The sequence below is a fragment of the Falco punctatus genome, assembly GCF_963210335.1.
Source record: "Falco punctatus genome assembly, chromosome: 6".
NCBI classification, from domain to species: Eukaryota; Metazoa; Chordata; class Aves; order Falconiformes; family Falconidae; genus Falco; species Falco punctatus.
In genome coordinates, this window is record NC_137585.1 from 52,030,686 (window position 1) to 52,055,079 (window position 24,394).

At 40.3% G+C, this 24,394-nt stretch overlaps 1 protein-coding gene across 3 annotated transcripts in view; it reads right to left on the minus strand.

Moving 5' to 3' along the window:
* Positions 1-7,611: 7,611 nt before the first annotated feature.
* Positions 7,612-24,394, minus strand: part of SCAF11 (SR-related CTD associated factor 11) — a 48,450-nt gene continuing 31,667 nt past the window's right edge. For all 3 annotated transcript variants that reach the window (XM_080392562.1, XM_080392560.1, XM_080392561.1), the window contains exons 8-15: positions 23,654-23,760; positions 22,640-22,729; positions 21,223-21,329; positions 14,338-16,845; positions 12,000-12,346; positions 9,262-9,480; positions 8,709-8,828; positions 7,612-8,349 (exon numbers count right to left, since the gene is read on the minus strand). In XM_080392562.1, coding sequence (XP_080248688.1) covers positions 8,221-8,349; positions 8,709-8,828; positions 9,262-9,480; positions 12,000-12,346; positions 14,338-16,845; positions 21,223-21,329; positions 22,640-22,729; positions 23,654-23,760 — 3,627 coding nt within the window. In that variant the 3' untranslated portion in view covers positions 7,612-8,220. The remainder of the gene's footprint in view (positions 8,350-8,708; positions 8,829-9,261; positions 9,481-11,999; positions 12,347-14,337; positions 16,846-21,222; positions 21,330-22,639; positions 22,730-23,653; positions 23,761-24,394) is intronic.

The following is a 24,394-nucleotide window of genomic DNA, read 5'->3' on the forward strand; positions in this document are numbered from 1 at the left end:
GCCAAAGTAAATGTTTTTTCTCAGTCGTCAGTTTGAGTTTTCTAGAGGTTAAGTTAGTAGCACAGTAACAGAGCACTGTGGTGGCGTGTGGTCTAACCTCCACTGAAAATGATTGCAACGGCTTTGCCTGGAAGGAGAAAAAGCATTATGGTTTTGCACCTTTAAATCAACTCTTCCCCATTCATTTACACGAAGATTTGCTTCACGGTACAGTTCCCGGCGTGTTTCTTCATAGCGTGTGATGGCAGGGCTGAAGCGCGCAGCCATGGGTGTTAATTACGGCCTGCCTACCTCCGCCTCAAGGCAAAGCACATCCTACAGTCAAATAGATACTTTGTTTTGATTTTTTTTCTTTGTAGTTTCACTCTCTGGCTGCAAAGGCGGGGGAGGCGGAGCCTGGAGGGAGAAGCATTGGAGCATGTAGCGAGGTTTGAGTTCGGTTGGCGTCGCTGCGAATGATCTCCTTGGTGGCTTGCAGCAAGTCATGGCATGTGGAACCGCCGCATCTGCTGTAACACGGTGATCACAGTACTGCCCTGCCTTGTGGGAAGATAAATCAGCAGTTTATTGTGATAACGATGACATGCAACAGCTAAAGATACCGTAATCATCCAGTCGTGCTCTTCCTCCCTCCTCTGCCTTTCCTAGCAGGTAGTTATTAGGCTGTCGGGTGCTCCCCGCATGGGCGGCTGCAGAGAGCTTTGTGGCTGACGCCCTTTTGCGTGCTGGGCAAGGTGCTGCGCACGCAGACTGCAGAGCCCGGCCTGGGCAGTGAGTTGGAAGCTGTGAAGCCGAAAGGTTGCTGTGTCCTTCGTGTCACAGGGCGCACCTGTGGCAGGTGGGGGCTGCAGCTTGGTAGGGGGTGGGTGGATCTGTCGGGTGAGGGGGGTTTCACACAGAGCGGTATGAGTTTCTGAATTGTTTTCAAGTGGCCGAGAGTTCAAGGCTGATTATCATGAATTATAATTTATATTATAACTTATAAAGTTATCCTCCGTTTGTTTGTGGCAAGATTGCAATGTGTTCTTAAGTTACTGCAACTTCAAAACCATCTTTGGTGGGTTTTAGTAGCCTGCTGGTCTTCCTGTGGTTGTATCGCAGCTTGCTGTTTCTCATGGCATCGTTGCCATTTGTGTCTTGGCTTTTCCCTATCTGTCAAAAACAGAGAGTAATCTGAGCAGATAGCTTTAGAAAAGGCTGATTGCTCTGTACCTTGGGTGAAAAGAAATGCAATATTAGAGTAACAAAAATCTCATGAAGATGAATCATGGTGAAGTTCATCTGCTGCTGTTATGTTGGATGGCTTTTGAACAGCTGTTTTGAGGCAGCCTTTGAATATCTTATAGGTGGATTTGCTGCAGACTGTTCTGGAAGGATTTGCTGGGTTTGGTGTTTGGGGGTTTTAAGGCTGCGTGTCCACAGGTAATTTGCTGTCCTGGCTAAGAGTAGTTTTCTCTTTTTACCCGAACGTCTGCTTGTTCCTTATCTTCGGGCAGGGCTCTCGGTGTTTATATTAAGACGGAGTTACATAGTGAATCACAAAGTATGGAAAAGACCCTCCAGGACAGGGGCTTGTCCCTCATCCCAGTTCTGCTGTTGGCCTCGGCGGGCTCCTGGCTGGCGCTGGGGGAGGTTAGCCGGAGCCCAGCCGCTTTGCCAGTCGCCAGTGAGGGGAGCAGTAAGGGAGGAAGAAGGGCTCGTACTTCTTGCTTTTTCCTTTTGGAGTAAGATCCTAGAAACAGGGAGCCTGCACCATTCCACAAGTTAATAAGATGACATCGTTCCATTAGATGTCATTGGGGTAATGAAGAAATGGGGTGGGTGCTGTCCTGGGCGCATCTCCCTGCGTTGCTCAGGGGGGACATGACCTGCACAACCCCAGTGAGTGTGCTGGCAGGGCTGTCCTACCTGCATCTCCTGGGGTCAGTAGGGTTTAGAAGGATCGCAACTTCAGACCTCTCCTCTGTTGTAACCCTCTGTGAAGTCCTGGCCAGCTGACCTACGGCTAACCCCTGGTGAAGCCCACAGTGCATCAGAAGTGTCATCCGCCTGCCACAACCCATGTAACACAAGGTGCCTACGCCGTGAGGGGGTGCCTGTGTGTTCTGTGTTTCCCCCAATACCAAGTGTCGCTGGATGTTTATTAGAACTCTTTAAATAGTCGTTGAATTTCTCTCTAGGAACTGCCCTGGGATGCCAGGCTGGAGCTTAGGGCTTAACACATGGCCATGGATGTCCATCCTCTTGTGCCCTCTTTGGCTTGATGATGTGTCAGGGAGAGGGAGGTGGAGGCTGAACCCCCTGGTGAGGAGGGTCTCCCACGCCCTGACATGGTTACTTAATCCCTTGGGGTTTGGGGATGCTGTGGTTACGTAGCAAAGCCACATGCTTTGCACAGGGAGCAGCAGCTCTGTAGTGTATTGGCATTAGACAATTAAATCGGAGGCAGATCTTGTGCCTCCAAGATACATCATCATGTTTTCAGGGGGCGTATCGCAAGAGTTCATCAGTCTGATACGGTCATTTATCGGGTACCATGCGGAGGTAGGCAATGACTATGGAGCAAGCTGAGCGTGTGCAGCCTTTTCTCCTAGATGCTCTCTAGTGACAGGTTTCCTTCTGGATGCATGTGTGCCCTGGGTCCCTGGTTCTCCTGCTGCCCACGGAGAGGAGCAGCTCTGCTCCCTCTCGGCTTTGGGCAGGGTCAGTCAGTGGCTGTGCTTCGGCCGTTCATGTTCCTGACAGACCTCTGTGCTGCAGATACCTGCACCTGAGGTACCCCTGTGTGACTCGCCGAGAGGAAAAAAAGGCAGCAATGTTCCCGTCCCATGTTAGAGGAGACTACCCGCCATGTGTAAGCTACCTTCCTGCTCCATGAGAGTCCCGAATTTCTGTAAAAGGCTCTGGAATTTATAGGTAGACTCTGACTTCCAAGTGTTACTTTCTTTCATCCCACCTGCTATTGCACTGAAGCATCTAGGCATCCTTGGCTATTTTTGATTGATGCTCCTCATTAAAAATTCAGTGGGTTTAGATTTAATTTCTGCAACACTTTAAGAGTAATTATATGACAACCTGCTGCCAAAATTCCTTGGGTTTGGCTTCTGCAGTAATTTTTCTCTGTGTTGGATTCCACTCTGGGCTTGTTTACTGTGTATAATGAGCATCTACTGCATTGCTGTAATCGCTGTATTTATTGCATGGTCTATGAAAATGAAGATCAGTTTGAAAGCTGACTGTTGGTGGGCGAGTCTCTGGGAGTTGTGATTGAATAACAATGGAAAAGTAAGAGTCAAGTTTAAGTTCCATATCCCAGCCTGTGCCTTCCCACAGCTTCCTCTTTTTATACGCGGTTGTGCTTTTATTTTTTTAATCTCTCTGTTAGTGATTTTTTTAATTTAACCTTCATAGATGCTTCATTATTTTGAAAGGTGCTGCATCTGTTAAGTACTCTTTAATTACTGAAATTGGCTGTCTGTCTACTTTATTGTCCTTACTCTGGTCTCTACTTTTTTATAAAGTATCGATTAATGTGACTATTGTAGTAGTTAGTAGTAATAGTAATTAGTAGTAATAATAATAGAAATAATAATAGTAATGAAAAATGGGGCCAGCATAGTCTCATAACCATTTCAAAAGGCGTAAGTCCACCTTTGGAATCAACCTATTTGTTTTACACACTGGTGTGTTATGATGCTCGAGACATGGATTTGGGGGAAAAAACCAGCCCTGTTTTCAGCAGGAGACTCCAGCACAGTGACCTCTACAGCAAAACTGAGTTAAGATTTCAAGACACTACCTGTAGAGGTGGGAGCCGGAAAGGCTTCAGCTGCATAAAGCAGACTGCGGTGACACTTGCCTAGCAGAAATTACAAGTCCTGACTAATGAGCCACTCCTGCCCTGCCTCTCCTCTCTGTACGTTTGGGGCCTGCTCGTGCTCAGAAATGTTTCTGTCCTAGTGGTGTGGACACTGCTCCGACCCAAACCAAGGTATCCTTCCTGCCACCAGCTTGCCTGATGCAGTGATCGCCCCTTGAGGAGACCAGGCAGATGGTTCTCCTGACGCACAGGCCATTTGAGTTTTAAATGCATGAAACCTAAGCTTGCTTAACCTTGACTGCACATATTTGCAGGACGCAGATCAAGACCTTTGCATGTACAAAAATCAACATCTGGGATGCCCGTGTGCAGCGTGCAGCAAACTGCAGGTGGAGGCTGAGGTGGGGGTGGTGGACACAGTCTACCGACTGCGGCGAAAAGCTCTTTGCAGCTGTAGATGAAGTGGCGATTTGTGCTGTTGGGATGCTTGAAAAGGTCCGTGCCCCCAAGCAGGTGTGTAGAAGCAAGACTGGCTTACAATTTAGGCAATAAATTATTAATTAACTGTGATCAGTTTGTTTAAATTACTTTCCTCTTCAGGACTCTCTCTTCTTCGAAATTACGTTTTTCAGCACGTCTTCCGTCAGCCTCCACCGCAGTGGTCTTAACCGTATCCCTGCCTGCTTGAGGTAACGAATTTGTCAAGACTGACAACTCCCTCCTTGGCTCGGCCTCACTCGCCCAGCTGCACTAGATGGTCACAGCTGCCGGACGTGCCTCTGAGGGCTGCTCTTCCTGCTGGAGGCTTGGCCTCAAGGAACGGACATCTCTGAGCCTCCCTCTCCCTGGTGAACACCCTCACCGAGCCCCTCAAGCCTTGACCTTAGTATGTACCCTCGCTCTTCAAAGCGCCGTGCTCTTTCCTGAGCCCACATGCCGATCGATCAGTGAATTTAGTAAACGCAGAGCCAGGAACACCACGCGGACAGTACCAGGATAGGAGCGATCCTTTCCCGCCTTGGATTTTACCCCCCTGCCAAACCAACCCAAATTTAACAAAGCTTCTTCGCACGTCACCGAGCAGCCAGCCAGCCACCTTGAAGGACAGGGCAGCACGGCTTGTGCCTGCGTTACTCTGCAGCGGCACCTCATCAAAGTAAGTGGGGTTAACCCTGGAAAGTGAAGCGACGCCTGGCAGACAGCTCCCCGGGCCGGCAGGCTAGCACATGCTAATGCCAACGGGCCATTTTGTTGCAGTGCGTGCAGGACACAGCCTGGCTGGTTTGAGCTGTGCCCTTTCGGTCCACAGAGCAGGTTGTAAAACACACGCTGAGCCCCACAGCTCTTGGCAGGAGGAGCCAGTACCTGGAGTCACCAAGGCAGCGCTTGCAGTAAATGGACATACCGCTACACCCATTTGTTTTGGTTTGGGGTTCTTGGTTTTTTTTAAGCCTAGAGCATCTGCTAACAGGCAAGGCAGGGTGAAGACACACCAAGTGAATGCAAACACGATGTGCAGGAGTGGGAGCCCAGACAACACAGAACAAGATTAAATATGCAAATGCATAGAAGTCATAGCAATAACATTGCTTTCTGAATTAAACCACTTGAGCCATAATCATTTAAGACCAAACACGGACTACTGCCAGCTTAGTGAAAAGAATTTATTAGAAACTGTTAAGCACTACACAAAACTAGTTTTTAGAGTATTTTTTTCAGTAGATGGCACTCCAGCCTTTTGCTACAAACACCGTATTGTGGACTTTGGACAGCCACTGTGCTCGTAAGAGACATCTTCAGGATGAGACATTCAAGCAGCATGCACAGTGAGACAGTGGAAGGAGTGCAAGGAAAACCCTCTTGATTTGCATAAGTTCACAGAAGGTATACAGTTTCGTAACTGTTTTCCTCAAGGCAATTTGGATCAAATGAATTACCAATATCCTAGAGGTCTCAAGGGGGCTTGGCCTCCCCATCGCTTTGCCTTCAGTGCTAGCGCACGTTGGGACTTTCAGTACAAGGAGTTTCAATAAATAGAAATATAGCTTTCATACTATTTTAACAAAAACTTGACTACGAGGTTGAAGTACAGGCCTTCTGGGGCAGTCGCCCCCACAGAGACCTTACTGCTTTTTGGGGAAAATAAGGAGGACAGTCTATGTTATTAAGGCAATTCATTTTTTTAATTCAACATAGAAATTGTAACAAACTGCATATTTTCTGGTAAGTTCTGAAGTAAAAAATCAAGTTACTGTTCACATGCTACTCTATCCGATATTCTTCATTATGTTTTGAAATACAGTGGAGCATCACTATAGTCACTGCCCCAACAATGTGGCAGCAAGTGACAGCTTATCTTCCAGCCAGGAGCTGCAAAACAAAAGATTAATGACCCCTCCCTCCCACCTTCCCAGTTTAAATCCCCCATTGTTCCTTCCCACCCAATTTCCACCTCTCCTCTAAAAGGGGAAAAAAACCCACAAAACATTTAGCTGGCTCCTGAAAGGAGCTTTATAGCAAGGCTCAACTGTATAGAGTAAAAAGATATAAAAAGTCATTAAAATTCAGAGAAGGAAAATGTAATAAAAATAAGTACGCACGGCCTGATAGACATAGCAATTCGCTACAACGTTTTTCAAAAAGTGCTAACCAATTTTAGCTTAAAATAGTTCAAGAGATCATACAAATGGCTACCACAGTGTAAAACTGAGTATTTACTTTGAAAAATCTAAAACCTGGCTTGAGTGTAGAAAATGTATTATATCTGTTTCTAATTTACATAGTCTTTTTATTTAGGCACACAAAAATAAATATAGACAGTCAAATGCTTCATTAAGTCTGAAGAAGGTTTAGTTAAACAAAGTGAGCATTTGTGACAAACTTTTTTTTTTTTTTTTTTTTTTACACATAACATCTCTATATCTAATCACGTGTGTGTACAGGGGTGTACATCCCTGATTTCATCCACAAGCTTCTGCGAAAGTTACTTACAGGTTAAGACTGTTTTCTGCCAAGACCAGTTAATTTCTGCCAAGACCAGAGAACTACTGGCTAGGAAGAGGTAATCGCTCAGAAAACTCGACTGACACTTCCTGTCAGAATGGTTTATTCATGCTTTTGGGCCAGGAGATTTTGGGCTGGAGCAGAAGCCAGGCTCAGCCAACACCAAAGGTTGTTACTGCACGGCAGACCTGGAGGAGGAGTGCTTAAATTTTAACAGCGCTGAGAGTAAAGGAACAAATATCTCTGTGTCAGAGCAAGGCTCCTTTTCCATTCACCTCTGGAAGGATCCCAAGCTGTTCTTTCCGTAAGGAGCCTGTACTTCCAGTAACCCTCTGTGCTGCAACCTCAGCGCTGTCCTAGTACATTCACTGACCCCACATCTCATTTTAAAATGCTTGTGGTACCTCTACTAACCTCTCCACATAGAAGTGCTCAGGGAAGTAGAAAAGCTTTTGTACGTGACTGCACACATTCAGTGACACCAGCCTGATGCTCCACACTCCAGTCCCTAGTTAATGAAGTACTATGCAGCTAAGACTGGCACAACTGGTGGTCTCTGATCAACTGGGAGCCTACCAACCAATTCCAGCTTCCTTGATTTTACTTGAAGAATAAACTAGTTCATGTTTCTGAAGATCCAGCTCTAGCCTCTAACTCCATACTAGCTAAGGCAGGGTTAGACATGAACTGAGGTTGTCGGTGTGTGGTGATTGAGGGCTTTCAGCACATAAAAATTATTCAAGTTCATCCCACTATCTTGAAACAAATTGAAAAACGTCACAAACAAACCCGAGCAGCATAATTTTTATTTGGTGTTACAACAGATGTGCAGCACCCGTGGTTCTGAGCACTGCATTTTACTGTTTGTTTTTCCTTTTAAAATCTAAACAGTTCTTCTGTTCAGACAAGTCCATGTGCTTTTTTTATATACACATTGTGACCCCTGCATTCAGCCTGTCCAGTTAACGCTAGAAATACTTGTCAATGCAATACTTTATCTTTGCTATAATTAGGGAGAAATCAAAAGAAAAAAAATTAATCTGGCTGATTACATGTACTGTACATACCTGTTCCAAAACCAATGTACTCAGAACTTTCTAATGTAACGCACTCTGTTATTCAAGTCAAAATGCTGTACATCTAAGTATCCACACAATCATACATTCCTAATGATTCTTCTTTACACCTTTATTTTTTTTAGACATCTGTTTTTAAAAAGGAATAAAGAAGTTGCCCTGTAGATCTATATTTCTTTAGAACAAAACATTATATACTACATTGAAAAATAATTTTATTAAACTCAGATTCAAATCACTGTCACGTACAATTTTCACTTAACTGGTCATGTTGAAATTGCACTTTGAAGATAGAATAAAATTAAAAACTGAAAACATATTCTACTTCTTTTCACAGGAGACTGCCTCTTCAGGGTTTTTCTTCCGTGAATGTTTGTATTTGTCTACATACGCTTTCACTAGATTTGCCACTTTTGCAGAATTAACTTCTCCACTCTTGCTATGACAAACCTACAGCAATTTTAAAGAAAAAAAAAAGTGTTTGAAACATTTCTGTTGATTTGCCACTGTTTCACATTATTTATTTATTTTGCCAACACCCCAGGTTTCTCCATCTCGGGCAGAACAACTTTGGAAACTCCTAGCACTTCCCAATTGCTTACCAAATACTTCTGAATTCCCATTCAACTCTTTCAACAATGAGTTACGTTCTGAGGAGCTAAGAAGTCTCTTGTGGATGGATAAAGTTTTTTTATTTGTCCTGTTCCCCATTCCCAGCAGCTTCCAGTTGTTCCCACAAGATCAAGGAATCCACCCCAAACCCTACCGCAACTGCAATGTACGCATTTGAGATTACTAGGTCAACTTACTTTATCTACAGCTTTCCGCACAATTTCTTTATATTCTTCCTTAGTGATGTCTTTATTTTGGTAGAAAGGTTTAATAGCCAGTTTGACCTCCTGTGCTGCTTTTTCTTGAATTAACAGTTTCTGATGAAAAAAAGCAAACAAGTGTTATTTTTCACTGTCTGCATATGTATCTTAATCAATCATAAATTAAAACTTTACAGAAAAAAGTCACTACAAAGACTAGAAAACAATACTCCCCTCACATTTCAGCTCTCATGAGAGCTGTCTGTGTTTTACTAACAACTGAATGTTGTCCCACAGCAATTAAAGCAATATTCATCAGTGCTGCTTTAAAGACTACATTAAAAAAAAGTCAGCTTGCTGGTTTGTCCTACAGCCACCACGGAAGTATCACATACACATTGGTATCAACTATATTACACAGAAGGTGTACTGCCACAGTTTGCTATTTTTTAGTATATTGCATTTTATACGTATATAAAATGTATAAAAACTTTATATGTATTTTATATAAAAATATATGATAGTATATATAAATACACTTCGAACTTGCCTGGTCCTTCTTTGAGCTATCTGCACTGGCTTCCACTGTTACACTTGCTTTGTTTTCTCCCAATTTTACAGCTGCATTACAGCTCTTGACGTGACTTGATGACGTTGCATTACCCGAACTTGGTCCCTGAACTGTCCCCACACTTCCCAGGACTGCTGTTGAGGCAGGCAGGGCTGGAGCACTCATATTATTACTTACATGAGCAGCATTTGGAATACCCTGTTTTAAAAAGTTATCAGCAGTTAATACATTATCCTTCAGTATGACAGCGTGCCTTTCTAGAAGTCTCAGCAACTATAGAAAGAGCATGAACACCACATTCTTTGGTTCATTAGCTAATCTCCACGCTGGCAGTTATTATGGAAGGTACACACATTATATCAGATCTACTCAAAGGAGAAAAAAAACCACCCCCAAACCATAAAGCTTGAAAAGTAAAGCATCCTCCATGTCATCACTGTGGCTGCCAGATTCCTTCTCTGATCCCACTAACAAAGTAAACAAAGCACCCTGCTAATAGGCAGGGAGGGTGTTAGCACAAGGGGAAGGAAAGCGATGGCTGCAGAACACCTCTCTATTTGTCGCGGGAGTGTATAGGAAGACCTGTTTTGTAAATCAGATTAACATTTTTTTTACAAATCAGCGCCCAAGCAGACATGCATGAAGTTATTTTTAAACCACACTTGCATTCCTGCATCATAACAATATTGCTCTGAAAACATATATTTTCATGTTTCTTATCAGAAAATGTGAACTTGTGAATGAGTTTCAAATGCAAACACACCTAAAAGTCTACTCAAGGCTAGAGGTAAAATGCTGGTTGAAGCACCAGGATCTGTTCTTCAGGAAAAGCCACGTTCTGTACATTTCCAACCACCACCAAAAGACCGCAGACACTGTTGATACTTTGGAATTGCGAAATTAAGTAGCTCTCAGACCCCAGATAGAGGTCATTTTTAGCAAAAGCCAAGAACACATCCTCCCGGCATGTTTCTGGCAGGCTACCCTAAATGCTACTTTTTTTTGCAGGCCATCACCATTACTTTTTTCACGTCTACATTTATCCAGATGGAAAATAATGAAACAGGAATTTGAATGTCTTAGAAATGACACGGATACTAAGCTGTTATAATCAGCATGCTAACCCTTGCCAATGCGCTCTCTTCCTTTCAATAGGAAGGACAGGTGGGGTCCTGCAGTATTCTGTCATTTCTGTTGTGCTGCCACCAAGGACTTGTTCAATGAAAGCTCAAAGAAAACGCAGCAGTAGCCCCAAAAAGCAGCTCCACAAAAGCAAGTAAGAAAACCAAATACACCAAATAAACCAAATACTAATATGTAACTGTATTTTTCAGCAATACACAGACTTCATAGGAATGTATTTACTGCTGCACTAGATACTGTACTTTACATAGGTTTTGTATCCTGTGTTCTGACTTTTTAGAGGTTAAACCCACTGACTTCCCAATTGCAAAAATATTTTATTACAGACAGCAGGCATTAATCAAATCAGCAAGCAATCTACCAGCATTTTACTTCCAATAGTACCTTACTGTTTTACCTTGCAGAGTATTCATATGGCCTGTAACCCCCCCCACAGTACCTAACTCCTTTTGTTCTAAGTTAATGAACATGAATGTGTAACAGCAGCTGAAAGTGAAAAGAATCTAGGCCATTTATCACTTCAAATATTTAGAGATGATGCAAGAAAACAGTGTTAAAAATCATTGATGTTCTAGAACATCACTTTTTCAACCTGGAATGCAAAGGAAAGGTTTTTAGGTTAGAGCAGGCAGCCTGCAACAGAAGAAAAGCACAGACCTCACTCAACCCCTAAAGAGCCCTTTCCGCCTCACAGAATGCAGTCTTACAGCTCCTTGCAGGATCATGCATCCTCCTGGAAGTTGTTCCTATTCCTTTTCCTGATATAAAAGCTCTTAATATTAACAGCTGGCTACAGGAGGAGCTTACGTACACAAAGATTATTTTAAAATATCATAAAACGCACAAAAAGATGGTCTGACCTGCCCCAAGCACAGCAAGTCTTTTTGAAACTGGAGAAATAAAGTGGGAGTTAGGTCTCAAACAGGGCATGCAAAAACAGGAAAATCAGGCGAGGAGGAAGTAAAACACACCAAAGAAAGCTTGGAAATTATTAACAAAAAGGCTCAAAAGATTACACAGAATAGAAAAAATGTGTGTGTGGGGGAAAGCGGTGAGATAGTGACAGCTGGAGAATGGAAGTATGGAACAAACAGGTGCCATGAAGTACTTGATAATTTTCCTCTGCTGATAACACCCCATGGGATGAGAACTGCAACAAGGACATTTAGGTCACTTCGTACACACTGCTGAAAGGGAATTCAAGCATTTCCTAATGCTTAAAAGTCAGTTTTGAAGGGGAAAACTTAGTTTTGGGAACAGGGCACTTCTAAGGAGAAAAATGTAATGGACAATATTGATAATTTTTCAGTGTTCCATTACCAGCTGGAACACCTCGTGACCACAAAACCCCAGTTATGGTATTGTGTATTATTACTTAAAAGCTATAGCCCCAGAACAACCCATATCGTCATGGATACTTCCACTCTAAATTTGGTGTGGCGTGGAAGACGACAGGCAAGAGAGAAAGAAACTGCAAGTATATATATTTATCAAGACGATGGTATTCAATGTAAGAGACCCTTAACTGATGTTACATCAATACTGCTCTTGCCACGGCTTCTGATAAAGCATACCTGCAATTGTTTTCCATCTTGCTGTGAAGCAATGTAGCTGACTTGTTGAGATGGTGGGGGTGGAGGTGGAGGCGGAGGTAATCCCTGAGACAAATTTGTGGGAGCAGCTACCTGTATGAGAGGCACTCCGGTAGGGAGATGCATGGGCATCGGAGGGTGGATGTTGAAAGGATTTTGTGGCATATTCATCATGGGAGGATGGACACCCACTGGATACGGAAAGATATTCATAGGTTGGTGCTGTGCATTCACTTGTGGCATTACATTCATTTGTTGCTGCTGCATCATATTTTTTGGTAACTGAGAACCATTACTTTGCTGGTTGCCTTGGTCTTTGAGGTTTGGATCTATCAAAAGAAAAAGACGACAATATATTAAGTAGAAGATCCTTACTTCATAAAGCAGAAGTGGATCCACGCGTCTAAACCCTTCATGGACTATCAAAAAGCTTTCTATAATCAGAATATTTTAAAGCTATTGCATTACATTATTACACAGCGCTCATCGCCAGACAGGTCATGGAGCCAAATGCTAGTTTCTGAGTTTAAGTAGTTCAGGTTACTATGGAAGCCTGCATTTTGAATTCCTATTTTCTTTACTTGTTCCCATAGCACAGCTAATAAATTATTTCATCACAATGAAACAGGAACTTTCCACCAAAGAACAGGAAGGCAACGTAACTTATCCAGCTTCTGCAATTGCAGAAGGTTAGTCGTGCATTATCACATATACAATTCTCTGCTCCCCTTTGCCTGATTCACACATACTCATTGGAACATTTCTGTTAATTATAGAAATACTCTGCTGGGTTTTTTCTCCACTGAATATTAAAATCACCCTCAACCAATTTCACCAATGTTCATATTTGGAAAGAGTTGTTCAACAACCCTGTAATGGTACAACAGGTAAAGCCTAAAAGTAAAAATAACTTCTTGGGGTGGCACTTCAAAAAAACTTACTTCAATATCTCATTCTATCGTCAATAGAAGCCAAAAAGTTAAAATCCAGATACAAGCAAAAGTCAAGAAACTCATTCTGAGAAATAGCTGATGGGTTATAGTTCAGATGTCCTCCCTTAGAATTCCTTTCTTGAACAACCCTGTCACCTAATTCACAGTGATTGGTATTTAAACCCTTACGATTCACCCCAAATAACCTTTTATAAGATGACGGGATAACAGAATGACTGAGGTTGGAAGGGACCTACCAAGATGGCCTAGTCCAAACCCCCTGCTCAAGCAGGGTCAGCAAAAGCAGGTTGCCCAGGAGGACCATGTGGCCCAGGACCATGTCATGGTGCCAACCTAGCCCATTTTATCCAGTTTTGAGAGATCGTTGTACTATTCTCAGCTGAATTCAGGTTCCAAAAGTAAACGTAACAGCATGATTGCTCGTCAACAATGTGAAATAAAGCCTGCAAACACCACCATACTTTCAGTTAAAGGCTTGATAAATTTTGCCTGCAGCAGACTGAAGGTTGACAAAGTTGCCTCAAAAGACACTGATGCAGTTGTCTTTGAAAAAAGGGAGAAAACTGCTGGCATATAAGATGAAAATGGACAAAAATGAAAGACAGAACAAGGAGACAATGGGAAAGTACAAATGTGGTTGACTTCAGAACTGGATCTAATAGTTTTTAAATACAATTCGTGTCTGTCTTATAAGATTATTAATGTTTCAGGGCATTAATAGTCTGTATGACTTCTTAGCTACTCAGAATCAATCTCATCCATAGTTAACTCACTTTCTACCAAAAAGCTTACTTCTGTTAGGGCAGTTATCTTTCAGATATAAAATACTCAAAAAATATTAGACTTCTATTGAGGCACTAGAGGAATTTTAATGAAGTACAGTAAAAGTACCAATTTTGCATTTATGAATCTCCCTAGATTTATTTTTTTTTAAGATTTAAAGAGGAAAATTCTTCTTTAGAAGCAAGATAAATGTCAACATAGTGATTTGTCATCTCTAGAATCTACCATGTGTCTTCACAGGCAAATGCAAGTCTCCTTGAAAAAAAAAAATTCCTTTTAAAAGGTGTGCAGATGCTAAAGAGTATATGCTTTCTCTTCAGCCGAACAGATTCACTTGACTAACACTTTTCAGATGCACAGTCCTTAAACCCTAACTTTGACTTCAAGCAAAACCAAAGAGCCATCAAAGCATAAGAAATTCCCAAACTCCACACTTAAACCCCTCCATATTCCAAAAAGAGTATGGATTCACCCCAAAAATTATTCTGAAGAACTAATCAGATTGAAGTAGGACAATGTGACTAGGATTTTACTCAGCTACTGCAGCCGTGACTAAGCTATTTATGTTTCAAAACTACAAATACCTTGTTCATGTGTCTCCTCTTCTTGTCTCATTCCCCATCCAGACTGTGGGCTTGATGAATTGCGTCCCCTCCTTGAATAATAATTCTGCACATCAGCAGGTAAAGTCTTTCTTACAGCCCAGCTGGATGCAGATGTCCACCCAGATCTGTCAGCAGGTGTATCAAAAGAATAATCTTGTTCGTTCTTACGCTTGTATGGCTGATGTTCTGGGAACCTGGAAGTTTCATTCCCAGAACCATCTGAGTTCCCTGAGAGAGGTTTTCTATTTTGCCAGTGATTTTCACTCTGGTCTCTGTACATGAAACCACCTCTTCCACGCCCACCTCGGCCACGCTGACCTCTCCCTCGATTCGGAATCCAACCCGAACCAAAGTTTTTATTCCAAGAGTGTCCTGAATTATCATGCCTGCTGTCTTCCCAATGTGGTTTCTCTCTCTCTCTGATCCTGACTTCAGGAACGGAGTTTATCCTGTCCATTACCCAGTCTGGACAATCATACCTGCGTTTCTCTGAAGAACACTGTTCATCATTGTTTTTTTCTGTATTGTCCTTTTCTTTTTTAAAACTTTCATTCTGTTTCTCTGGATCACTTCTTCTGTATCGATCATTTCCTCTGGGACTCCTCCAGCTGTCACTAGCCCACCTCTCTTTCCATCGAGGTGAGTGGCTGTCCCTCTCATTTCTAGAGAACGAAGAACCTTTATTTCTTGTCCTAGATCGTGATCTTGACCTAGATCGTGACCGTGACCTAGACCACCTCCTACTTCTTCTTTCTCTGTCACGATCTCTTCTTTGACTATCTCTATCACTGCTTCGAGATCTAGATTTTTGCCTTGGAGATGAATCCTTAGTTCTTGACTGAGAAGATGATCTCCTGCTTTCCCTGACAGTTTCCCTTTTGGGAGATCGAGATGGTGTTTTTTTCTCATCTTTGAGCGTGTCTCTCTTTGGAGAACGAGATAAGGATCTCCTTCCCTCCCTCACAGTTTCCTTTCTGGGTGATCGTAAGCTCCTGTCTCTGGCCATCTCCCTTTTAGGGGACGGTGACTGAGATTTCCTGCCCTCTCTCCTAGAAGGAGACCAAGTTGTCGACGGAGAGTGAAACCTAGATCTTCTAGTTCGAGTCTTTTTCTCTTTTTTCAGTTCTGACTGGCACTCTCTTTCTTGAAGAATAGTTTCACCTTTTTCATCAGAAAGTCCTGTAACTGGTGTACAGTTTCCCACATCACACTGTAAGTTCACTTCTCCTCGCTCTGTACTTTCAACTGGTGGTAACTGCTCAATCTGAGGCTCACTGTGATCATTGCAAAATGAGTCGCAATCCATCGGTATCATTTCATTGTTATCTTCACCAAAACATTTATGCTCAGCATTCACCTGGGGTGACACTGAAGTTCTACCCTCTTCACTTTTTGGCATGGTGTTCTCGTTTAAAGATTGTTCTGATGTACTGTCCGTAGAAATACTGTGTATTAACGCATCTGGTTCTTCATCTTGAACAGTGTTTAAGTTTTGAATATTTGTACTTGCACAGTCTACTACTGTTTTTTCTTCAGCCTCAGAATCATCTACTTCTATGGCTTCTGGATGCTCAGGCAATTCGCTTCTGGGGCTTTCTAATGGCTGATCTTTTACCATAGTTTCTGGATATTCCAACGATTCATTTTCTAGACCAGGTTGATCTATTTTTGTCAAAGTTTCTACATTCTCCATTAATTCATTTTGAGGACTACACAATGTCTGATCTACTTTTTCAAAAGTTGTGCGGTCACATACTTCATCTTTGGGACTAGCTACTGTTTCAATTTGTTCAACAGTATTTTCACAGATGTCCTGACTCTTAAGTTCCACATTTTTTTCAGTAACACCTTTGGCTTCAAATTCCTGACTTTCACCTCCTAAAGTTAGGCTTGGAGGTTCTTGGACAGGAAAACTTCCATCCGCATTGCCTAGAGCATCTTCATCTTTGTCACATTCTCCTCTAGTTTCCTCAATTTCTACATGTTCGCTACAGCTTTCCAATCCATTAGCAGATTCTGTTCCTGTGTTATTCTTTTGTGGAAGGCTCGTGTTACTGCTTTCGTTACCTGACTGATGGTCTTTATCTAATGTTAGAACTGCTTCAGACTCAGCAATGTCATCATCTTCCACTGAATCACTGGGCGATTTTTCAGAACGTGCAGAACTTCTCAGTTTCTTTTTAACCACAGGTGTTTGCTGTTTAAGTGTTCTTTTAGACTTCCGTTTTGGAGGAGCCTTCTCTGATTCTGAAGACTTATTCAGAGATAGGTTATTGCCATCAGGGGCACCACATACAGAACTGCTTGATCGCGGTGAGCTCCGAGATTGACCCAGAGTCTCATTTTTGCTGTTTCGTGCAGATCTTCTTCTAGGAGTAGTATTAACCGATTTCCTTCTAGTTCCTCTAGCGCCCGATGAACCAGAAGCTTGCTTTTTCTCTTCTCCTTCTTGGGTACACGCAACCACGTATCCTTTGCCTAAAGATTCTTAATAAAAGCAAAACACATTAAAGTTTGATAACAACCATTTATCCAAACACAGTTAAGAACATTAAGATGACCTTCTCCCATTTAACAGATATCCTCAAATAATGCAACTTAAAATTTAGTATGCTGCTACAACATAATTTTTTTTTTAAAAAAGAAAGTCTGCATTAAAAAAGAACAGCATCAAGCTAACAAGTGACTCATTTGACATCTGAACACATGTTTTGGCAGCACAGATATGGCTACCTGGACAGTAATGGCATTCACAATTAAACTGCTATTGATATTGCTCTTCAAAGACAGTCAGCATTTAAGCTGTTAGAAAACAAATAAGTTAACCACACAACATTGCTAACATATAGCAGTTCCTGCCATTCTATAATGCAGGTCTACTGGCAGTGAAGCCTCAATACTACAGAAAGTGACATTTTTGAACAGCCATCAGTGGATGACCACACGGGAATCAGGTGATCAGAAGCAGCAATGACAGCATACTTCTCTACAAAATCAAATTTCAGACAGTGCAAGCTCATTCACCAGTTATAAGACAGATGCTGCATGTTCCATGGCAAGCTGGACTTAAAGATTGTCACAATGCAGGAACCCAACCCACGGTGTCTGCAGCATCTAAGAAACTGAACAAGGACTGCAAGTTTTGGGGCAGCCTAGGATACATCAAAAACCTGAAGCTATAAGAAGAATGACACTAATTCATACATAGCAGCACAGGAGTTCTTGTGTTGATACTGCATTAATTTATTTCATGCTAGCCACAATTTGACAAAGTTTTTGTAGGGAAGCCAAGGATTATATTCGCTACAAAGGGAACAGACTGTACTCTTGATACCTATGAAAGCTTATGAAGGACAACTCAGGAATTAAAGATTAATGATAATTAAGTAAACATACTTGAATGCAATGCTCACTTCAGACTAAAGTAATTTCTTGAGTTGTCCATTCATTTGTTTCATACTTTGTGTAGATTTCAGAAAGCATAAAAAAATGAGGTGTTTAAATAAATTCTTTTTACAGCTTCAATTTCATACATGAATAGTGGAAACTTGCTAAGAAAGATTAGTTGCTATGGATTTAACAATGGTTTTATCATATCACACTTAACACTCGATTCGAACTCTCTGTGCAGTGTTATTATTTCCCATGCTTTTACTGCACTAAAATATGTGTTTAATGTATTCTCAAACAAATCATATGAAAGTAAGATATGAATAAGACAAGTAACAGCACAAATTCTACCACTTGCTGCTTTGTTAGCAGAATGAGATACTATTAAATGTAAACATATAATCTGATAACCTTAGAGAATTAACTCTGCAAGCATCTTGCTAGCCTTAAAAAAAGCCAGAACAGAGCACAGAACTATAATCACATCCTCTGACCACTTTTGTAAACACACAATAATTTGCTTGAACATGAAAAAGATGGTAGCTGTGGTGTTTGGGTGTCCACTGATCAAATTACCACTTAAGATAATGAAAACCAACAGTATCAGTTATAGAAGGTACCACATATTTAACAGAAAACAACGTGCACGGTGAAGAACTTCCAAAGAAGTTTTAGGTGACTAGCCCTACTTAAGGTATCTACTGTTAACAGTCGCACCAATAATTGTGTTAGAAAGTGACTTCACAGTGCTTAATCAGCAGTTACCCAACCATATGTGGCTGTCCCAGACTACCTACGTCTTCAAACCTATTACAATAGCCAGAAAACCAAGTCAGATGCTACACATCATTACAGATTTTTAATATCCATGATGATTTTCCTCAAGGGGGAAGAAATCACTTTCCAATAAAAAAAATAAATAAATCAGGATACCTGTGGAATGTGGAAATCCTGGCAGAATTAAAAGGCAAGTTATTTTTGTACAACTTTCAAAGTCTATTTGCAAAACACAAACCCCTTTTTAGCATTCTTTACTACTTGTAAAATTTTAACAGACAAGCTTCACAAGCTTTGGACTTGAACCAAATACAAGGCATTTCAGCTCACTGAATCTTTATTTTAAAATATTTTAATGCCAGCCTAAATCATAATAGTACTGGTAGGTTCGCTAATGCATTTTCAGGTCAAATTAGTAAAAAGACTGTTTAATGGTAAGAGAATCTAAAAAAACTGCAGCAGTTACAGGGAAGATTCAGGCAGTACAGTTACATGACTGTCACTGATATTCGTATGCCTCCTTGCACAACTCTGGAAGCAACTGTCAACTACTACTCTGATAGAAAACTACGTGTGGGCAGACGACAAAAAGATTGTAAAAAAATTACAATTCTTATGTTACCATCTTTCAGGCACAGTTTAGAAAGAATCACAAGACCTAGTCTGCTTTTTTCCCCCCTTTTTTTGTATGCATTTATTATCACTATTTTTTTTATCTTCCTCCTGTTCTCCACCTTTGCATAAAGCCCCAGTGTCCCATTTCCCCCATCTTCTGCCTTTTCCTTCATTTCCCATATTTCCTGTAAGAGAAGGCCTTGCTCACTTCTTTATAGATATCTGCCCTGCATCTCTTAACAGTATTCAGGTTAGGTTTCTCCTTGCTTTTGTCCTAACTTTTTGTTATGCATGTCTGTCTTTTCCCCAGTTGCTGTATAAAAACTGAATGGGGAAGGAATACTCACTCGACAGAATGTAATCAAAAACCTCAAGGGACATCTTCATCTCAAACATCCCCTAGTTTCACTAGGAAATTTGAAGACACTGTGTCTTACTTTCTGCATGCTCCTTATCAGCAGGAAGTCTTTAAGTCAAACTGAAGATGACTTAAAACTTCAGTGTCAACATACTACAGTGTTTTAAGATTCAATCTTGATGACCGTCTTCAACTTTGTCTACAGTGTAAGCAATATATTTCGTTCAGGTGTAGCAAGAACATATGGAAACATACAAAAATAACTTCAGAATTTATTTGCTGTGTCTTCTTAGCTTGATGATTTCACATTGCAAAGTCACACCTTTAAGTGATTACGTGGAATACTTATAAGTATCAAAGTTCTAATCAAGCAACAGATGAGAAAATTTAGTTCTACATATAAATTTTAAAACAACAATATCTGGAAAAAATAATTTGCTTTTCTTTCCCTGCTAAAGACTCAAACTCAAAATCTGCAGTTTCTCCCCAAAAACAGTGTTAAGGGATTTAGCTGCATGTTCTGCCTTAGGAGTCCACAATGTCATCAATATTTGTAGATCAGTTGCTGATACTATGAGCAGCAGTTGAGCACATGTTCTAAATAGTCTAATGTTGAAAAATAATCTGAGGTTTATTTAAATATTCTTCACTTTTCTGAGGAGATTTTTTTTTTAATGCTTCTGGTGCATGCTAACAAAGAAGCCTGAATGTTAGAAATGTGAGTTAGAATGTAGAAAGGTGAGGGGAAGTCAAGAGATATGAGCTAGCATGTATACTCATGACTACCAGAAGCAGAAATGGTTAAGGATCAGTTAAATTGCACTGCCAAATACCAGAGGCCTGAGGAAGCAACCTATCCATTTTTCACTGGGGAATGTGGAGGTGAAATACGTGTCATCAACAAGAATGAGGAATATGAATGAATAAAGCATCTTTTCCACAATCTTTCTACTGCTTAACTCTTCCCAGCAATTCACTTCCTCACAATTTTTGTAAGCCAAGAGACCCAAATCGTTATCAACTCTTTGCCTACTAGTCAAGTGAAAGTAGAGTAATTCCCAATTCAAGAAGGTATTAACTCTAGTCTTAAAAAACAGCATTCCTTTGTTTTCACTTCTTTGAACTTGTGCAGCCTGCTGGAAGGGAAACTACACTCTTGCTGAGTATGGAGAGGCTGTTAAAGTAACTGGAGGAAGGTCATTCCTTCCACGTCTTGTCTTCTGCTAAACTCCTGCCGGATCCTGGAGCTTGAGCACTTCTGCAAACTTTTGCCCTGTAGAGCCTACAGGCATACTGAAAGAGATCAATTTTTTTGTTTCCTGACTACTCTTCTGCGGTCAGGAAACAGTTTGTTTCTCATGCTGCACAATACAGCACTGAACTATGTCAAGCCATTCATAATGTATCAAAATGAGACTTATCCTTGAACAACAGGAAAAGAAGCTGTAACATGAAAGAAAGTGTTGAATTTAGAAATGGAACTAAGTTAAATAAAATATTATTTTGATCTTCAAGTGAAGAACAGTTATGCTGGTTTTAGGGTGGCTGGTTCATCTTCTATATTCTCATTTCAGAACAGCTGGGTTTGAAATAGTACCAAAGTGCATCGAAACAGATTTATTTTCTGTTACCTGCTACTATATACTCCACTTGGATTTCAAAGAATCATATTTTAACAATATTCCACATGAGCTATAAATAAAACTTACAAAAAAAAAGTTTACCAAAGTTTTCCAAAGGCCTGATATTTATTGGAAGCATTGTCCCTGCCACTGTGGCAGAAGTGAGAAGAAAGGTCTCAGCTTCAGCTCCATAAGACATTAAAGGAATTCTGGAAAAGTAAAAGCATTAACATCAGTTATTTCAGCTGTTTGTAGCGAGCTTTGGAAACAATGCACAAACCCAAAACATTAGGCCACCATGACACAACCTTATCACAGTTTGAGAGAAAGGCAAAGTTGACAACGAACAAAACTTGTCTTCTCACATTTAATTTCAGGCTTGTATTATTGCCTAGCTGGTAAAACAGTTTGAACAAGGTATGTTATGTTAAAGCAATAAACATTTAGCTTTCTTCAAAGCCAAACATAGCACTGTAACAAACAATCTAGTCCACATTTGTAGACTATACTGCTGGAATACTGATTTAGTACTTCAGCAGAAGAATAATCTTTTCTGCAGAAAAATGATAAATTGTCTACACAGCAATTTAGTAAAGGCTTCTTTCCTTTTAACGAACTAAATATATACTTATTCAGACTCGCTCAGCAAACCCTGGGTGAAACCAAGAGTTTAGTTATAGATCTACAATTTCCATTTACCACCGAGTAGGAATGAAATCTTCCATAAGGAAAAGTACATGTAAAAAACTTAAAATTTATTATTTAAATCCTAGGTACAACTTTTAATTATAGTTAAAAATCTCTTTACTTGCTCTTTTGTCTTTAGCCTTTGTATACATACCTAGAGTACAGAGGTATGTATTGAAATTAAGATTACAGACAGAAACAAGTTCTTACTGTGTTATTTTAAAACCAGTTATTTTTTATGCTTCTGCTTTATATTCATGAAAACATCCTTAGGGTATGTTTTAACATGCATCTGCTCTCTGACAAAAACCATAAATATTTTATGCTGTTTTGTTTGATAGAACCCCTCTTAACTCTTTCTAGATGCACTTGTCTGTAAACAATTGCAGAAAGTGTTAGAACCAACCTGTGGAGAAGGGGGTTCAAGGTGGAAAATCGGAATCTGACTGATGTTAAAGAAAACAATCTGATTTCTAGTGATAGAAATTATTTAAAGAGCACATTGAACTAACTTCCAAATAGAATATATATTTGAAGTCACGTTTCTGTGAAAAAGTGACATATGATGCACAAGTCATGGAGTTACTAAGCTTGTCTCAAGTACCAAAAAACCATGAAGATATACAGAAAAGAATCTATTGTCATAAGAACAGCCTGTAGCAAATACACAAAAATTTAACAAGTTACATGCGAACACTATTTAGTTTTATGATGAAATGGTACAGTTTTATGAGCAAACAATATTCTAACCAAAAAGCAATTTGAATTAATTGAATTCCAAATCTGAAATATTTTATTAAGATCCTTTGCACTATGAACCCAAAGCACATACCTTTCAACTCTAGGAATCACAGATGAACAGGACAATTCCAATTCCTGTCTCTTCTGTCTGATCACTGTACTGACCTCCATGAATTGTGTACTGAAATACAAATTTCATATGAAAAGTTAAAAAGAATAACTTTGTACTATGGCAATTTTGTATTTCGGTATTGCTTCTATCAATGACTTTTTTTAAAAAAAAATTAACTGTATTACAACTTTCAGCAGTCATGATGAAACAATGCACGGTTACTGTTTAAAGGGAAGAAGCAGTCACAGTAAATATAACACAAGTCCTAAATAAACGAGGCAGGCAGAATGGAAAACAGGAGGTTAGATGTGTCTTCTGGGGAGTTGAAAGATGAAGAAACTTTGCATCCTTGACAAATTAATAATCTTGCATGCAGACTGCTGAAAACATTCAGACACAATGATTTTTTTATTAGGCCATATTATCCAAATAATGTTTGTCTAGACTGTTCTTTTTATTCCATTTTCTTAACCAAAAAAAAAACCCTTTTTTTGTTTTTATTACAGCCATTCTGAAGTATTAGGCTCATTAAGCAAAATTGCTTCATGTATGTTTAAAGTATGCCTCCTGGAGTTTGGAGTCAAGAAAGAACAACAGAAGAAGATTGTTTCTGATATGAAACAGAATATTTACTGTTAACTGTTCTGCTAACTCCTGTTGTAGGTCTAACCTCTTCCTACCCAAGGCTTCAATTCAGCAAGGAGTTTAAATATGAGCTAAAAATAAAACTTATTAACTCCTATTAAATCAGTGAGATTAAAAACACACACTTCAGTAATTTAGTGCTGAACACATGACAAAAATTGGGGTGTGCCCTTAAAAATACTAATACAAAAATTTGTTTAAACCTTTAACTGCTCTTCATTAATGACTATAAACCCAGCCAAACTTCAAAATACTTTGAGGCAGAATATAAAGATAGAAACAGAAGGAACTACAGCATCTACAATAAAGCAACCCATCAGTTTATATTAAGCATTAGTATACACTAACCAGTCATTTCTACAGCTAAAAAAGGATTCTTCATTGCTACCACCAGCCAGAAGCATGCTGAAGAAATTAGTTCTGAAGCACTCATTCCAGCAGGTTTCTCTTCCGGGCTACAAAAAAAAAAAATAAAATAATTCTGAATTAAAGACATCCAAAATAAAACAATTAACATTTAATACATGAAGATGCACCAATGTGCATCTAATGTAAATAGCTGGGATTCTCCTTTGCCTTCAGGTAGGATTAAAAAATTGAAGACTGATTGGCACATGTGTTTACTCGGCCCTCACATAAAGGCACAATACTCAGTCCACTTCATATTTCAACAAACACACCACCTTCTATTTCAATTGTTAACAATGTCTAGCCACCCGCTGTATGCTAGTATATTGCCTTTTCCATCGTGTGCAGTGAACTCTGTTGCTGTGTACTGGGCTGGCTGCGGGGGCGGGGTGTGTGTGTGTGTGTGTGTGTGTGTAAGATCTAAACAATGAACCTCCAGACACTCTTCCCAGACTACCAGACTGACACACTCATCTACACTGACCCATTTTTGCCATTTATATCCTTTCACCTAAAGGGTTTATGCCACCTCAAATCTGACTAAAACATTCCTGTTCATTCCCCATGGCTGGTATTTTAAGATGAGAACTTACAGAGTCTTTCCGTCATTTTCTTTTGTATACTATCTATATGTATTTACTCTGATGAAAAATAAACTTCATAATGGTTGACAATATATAG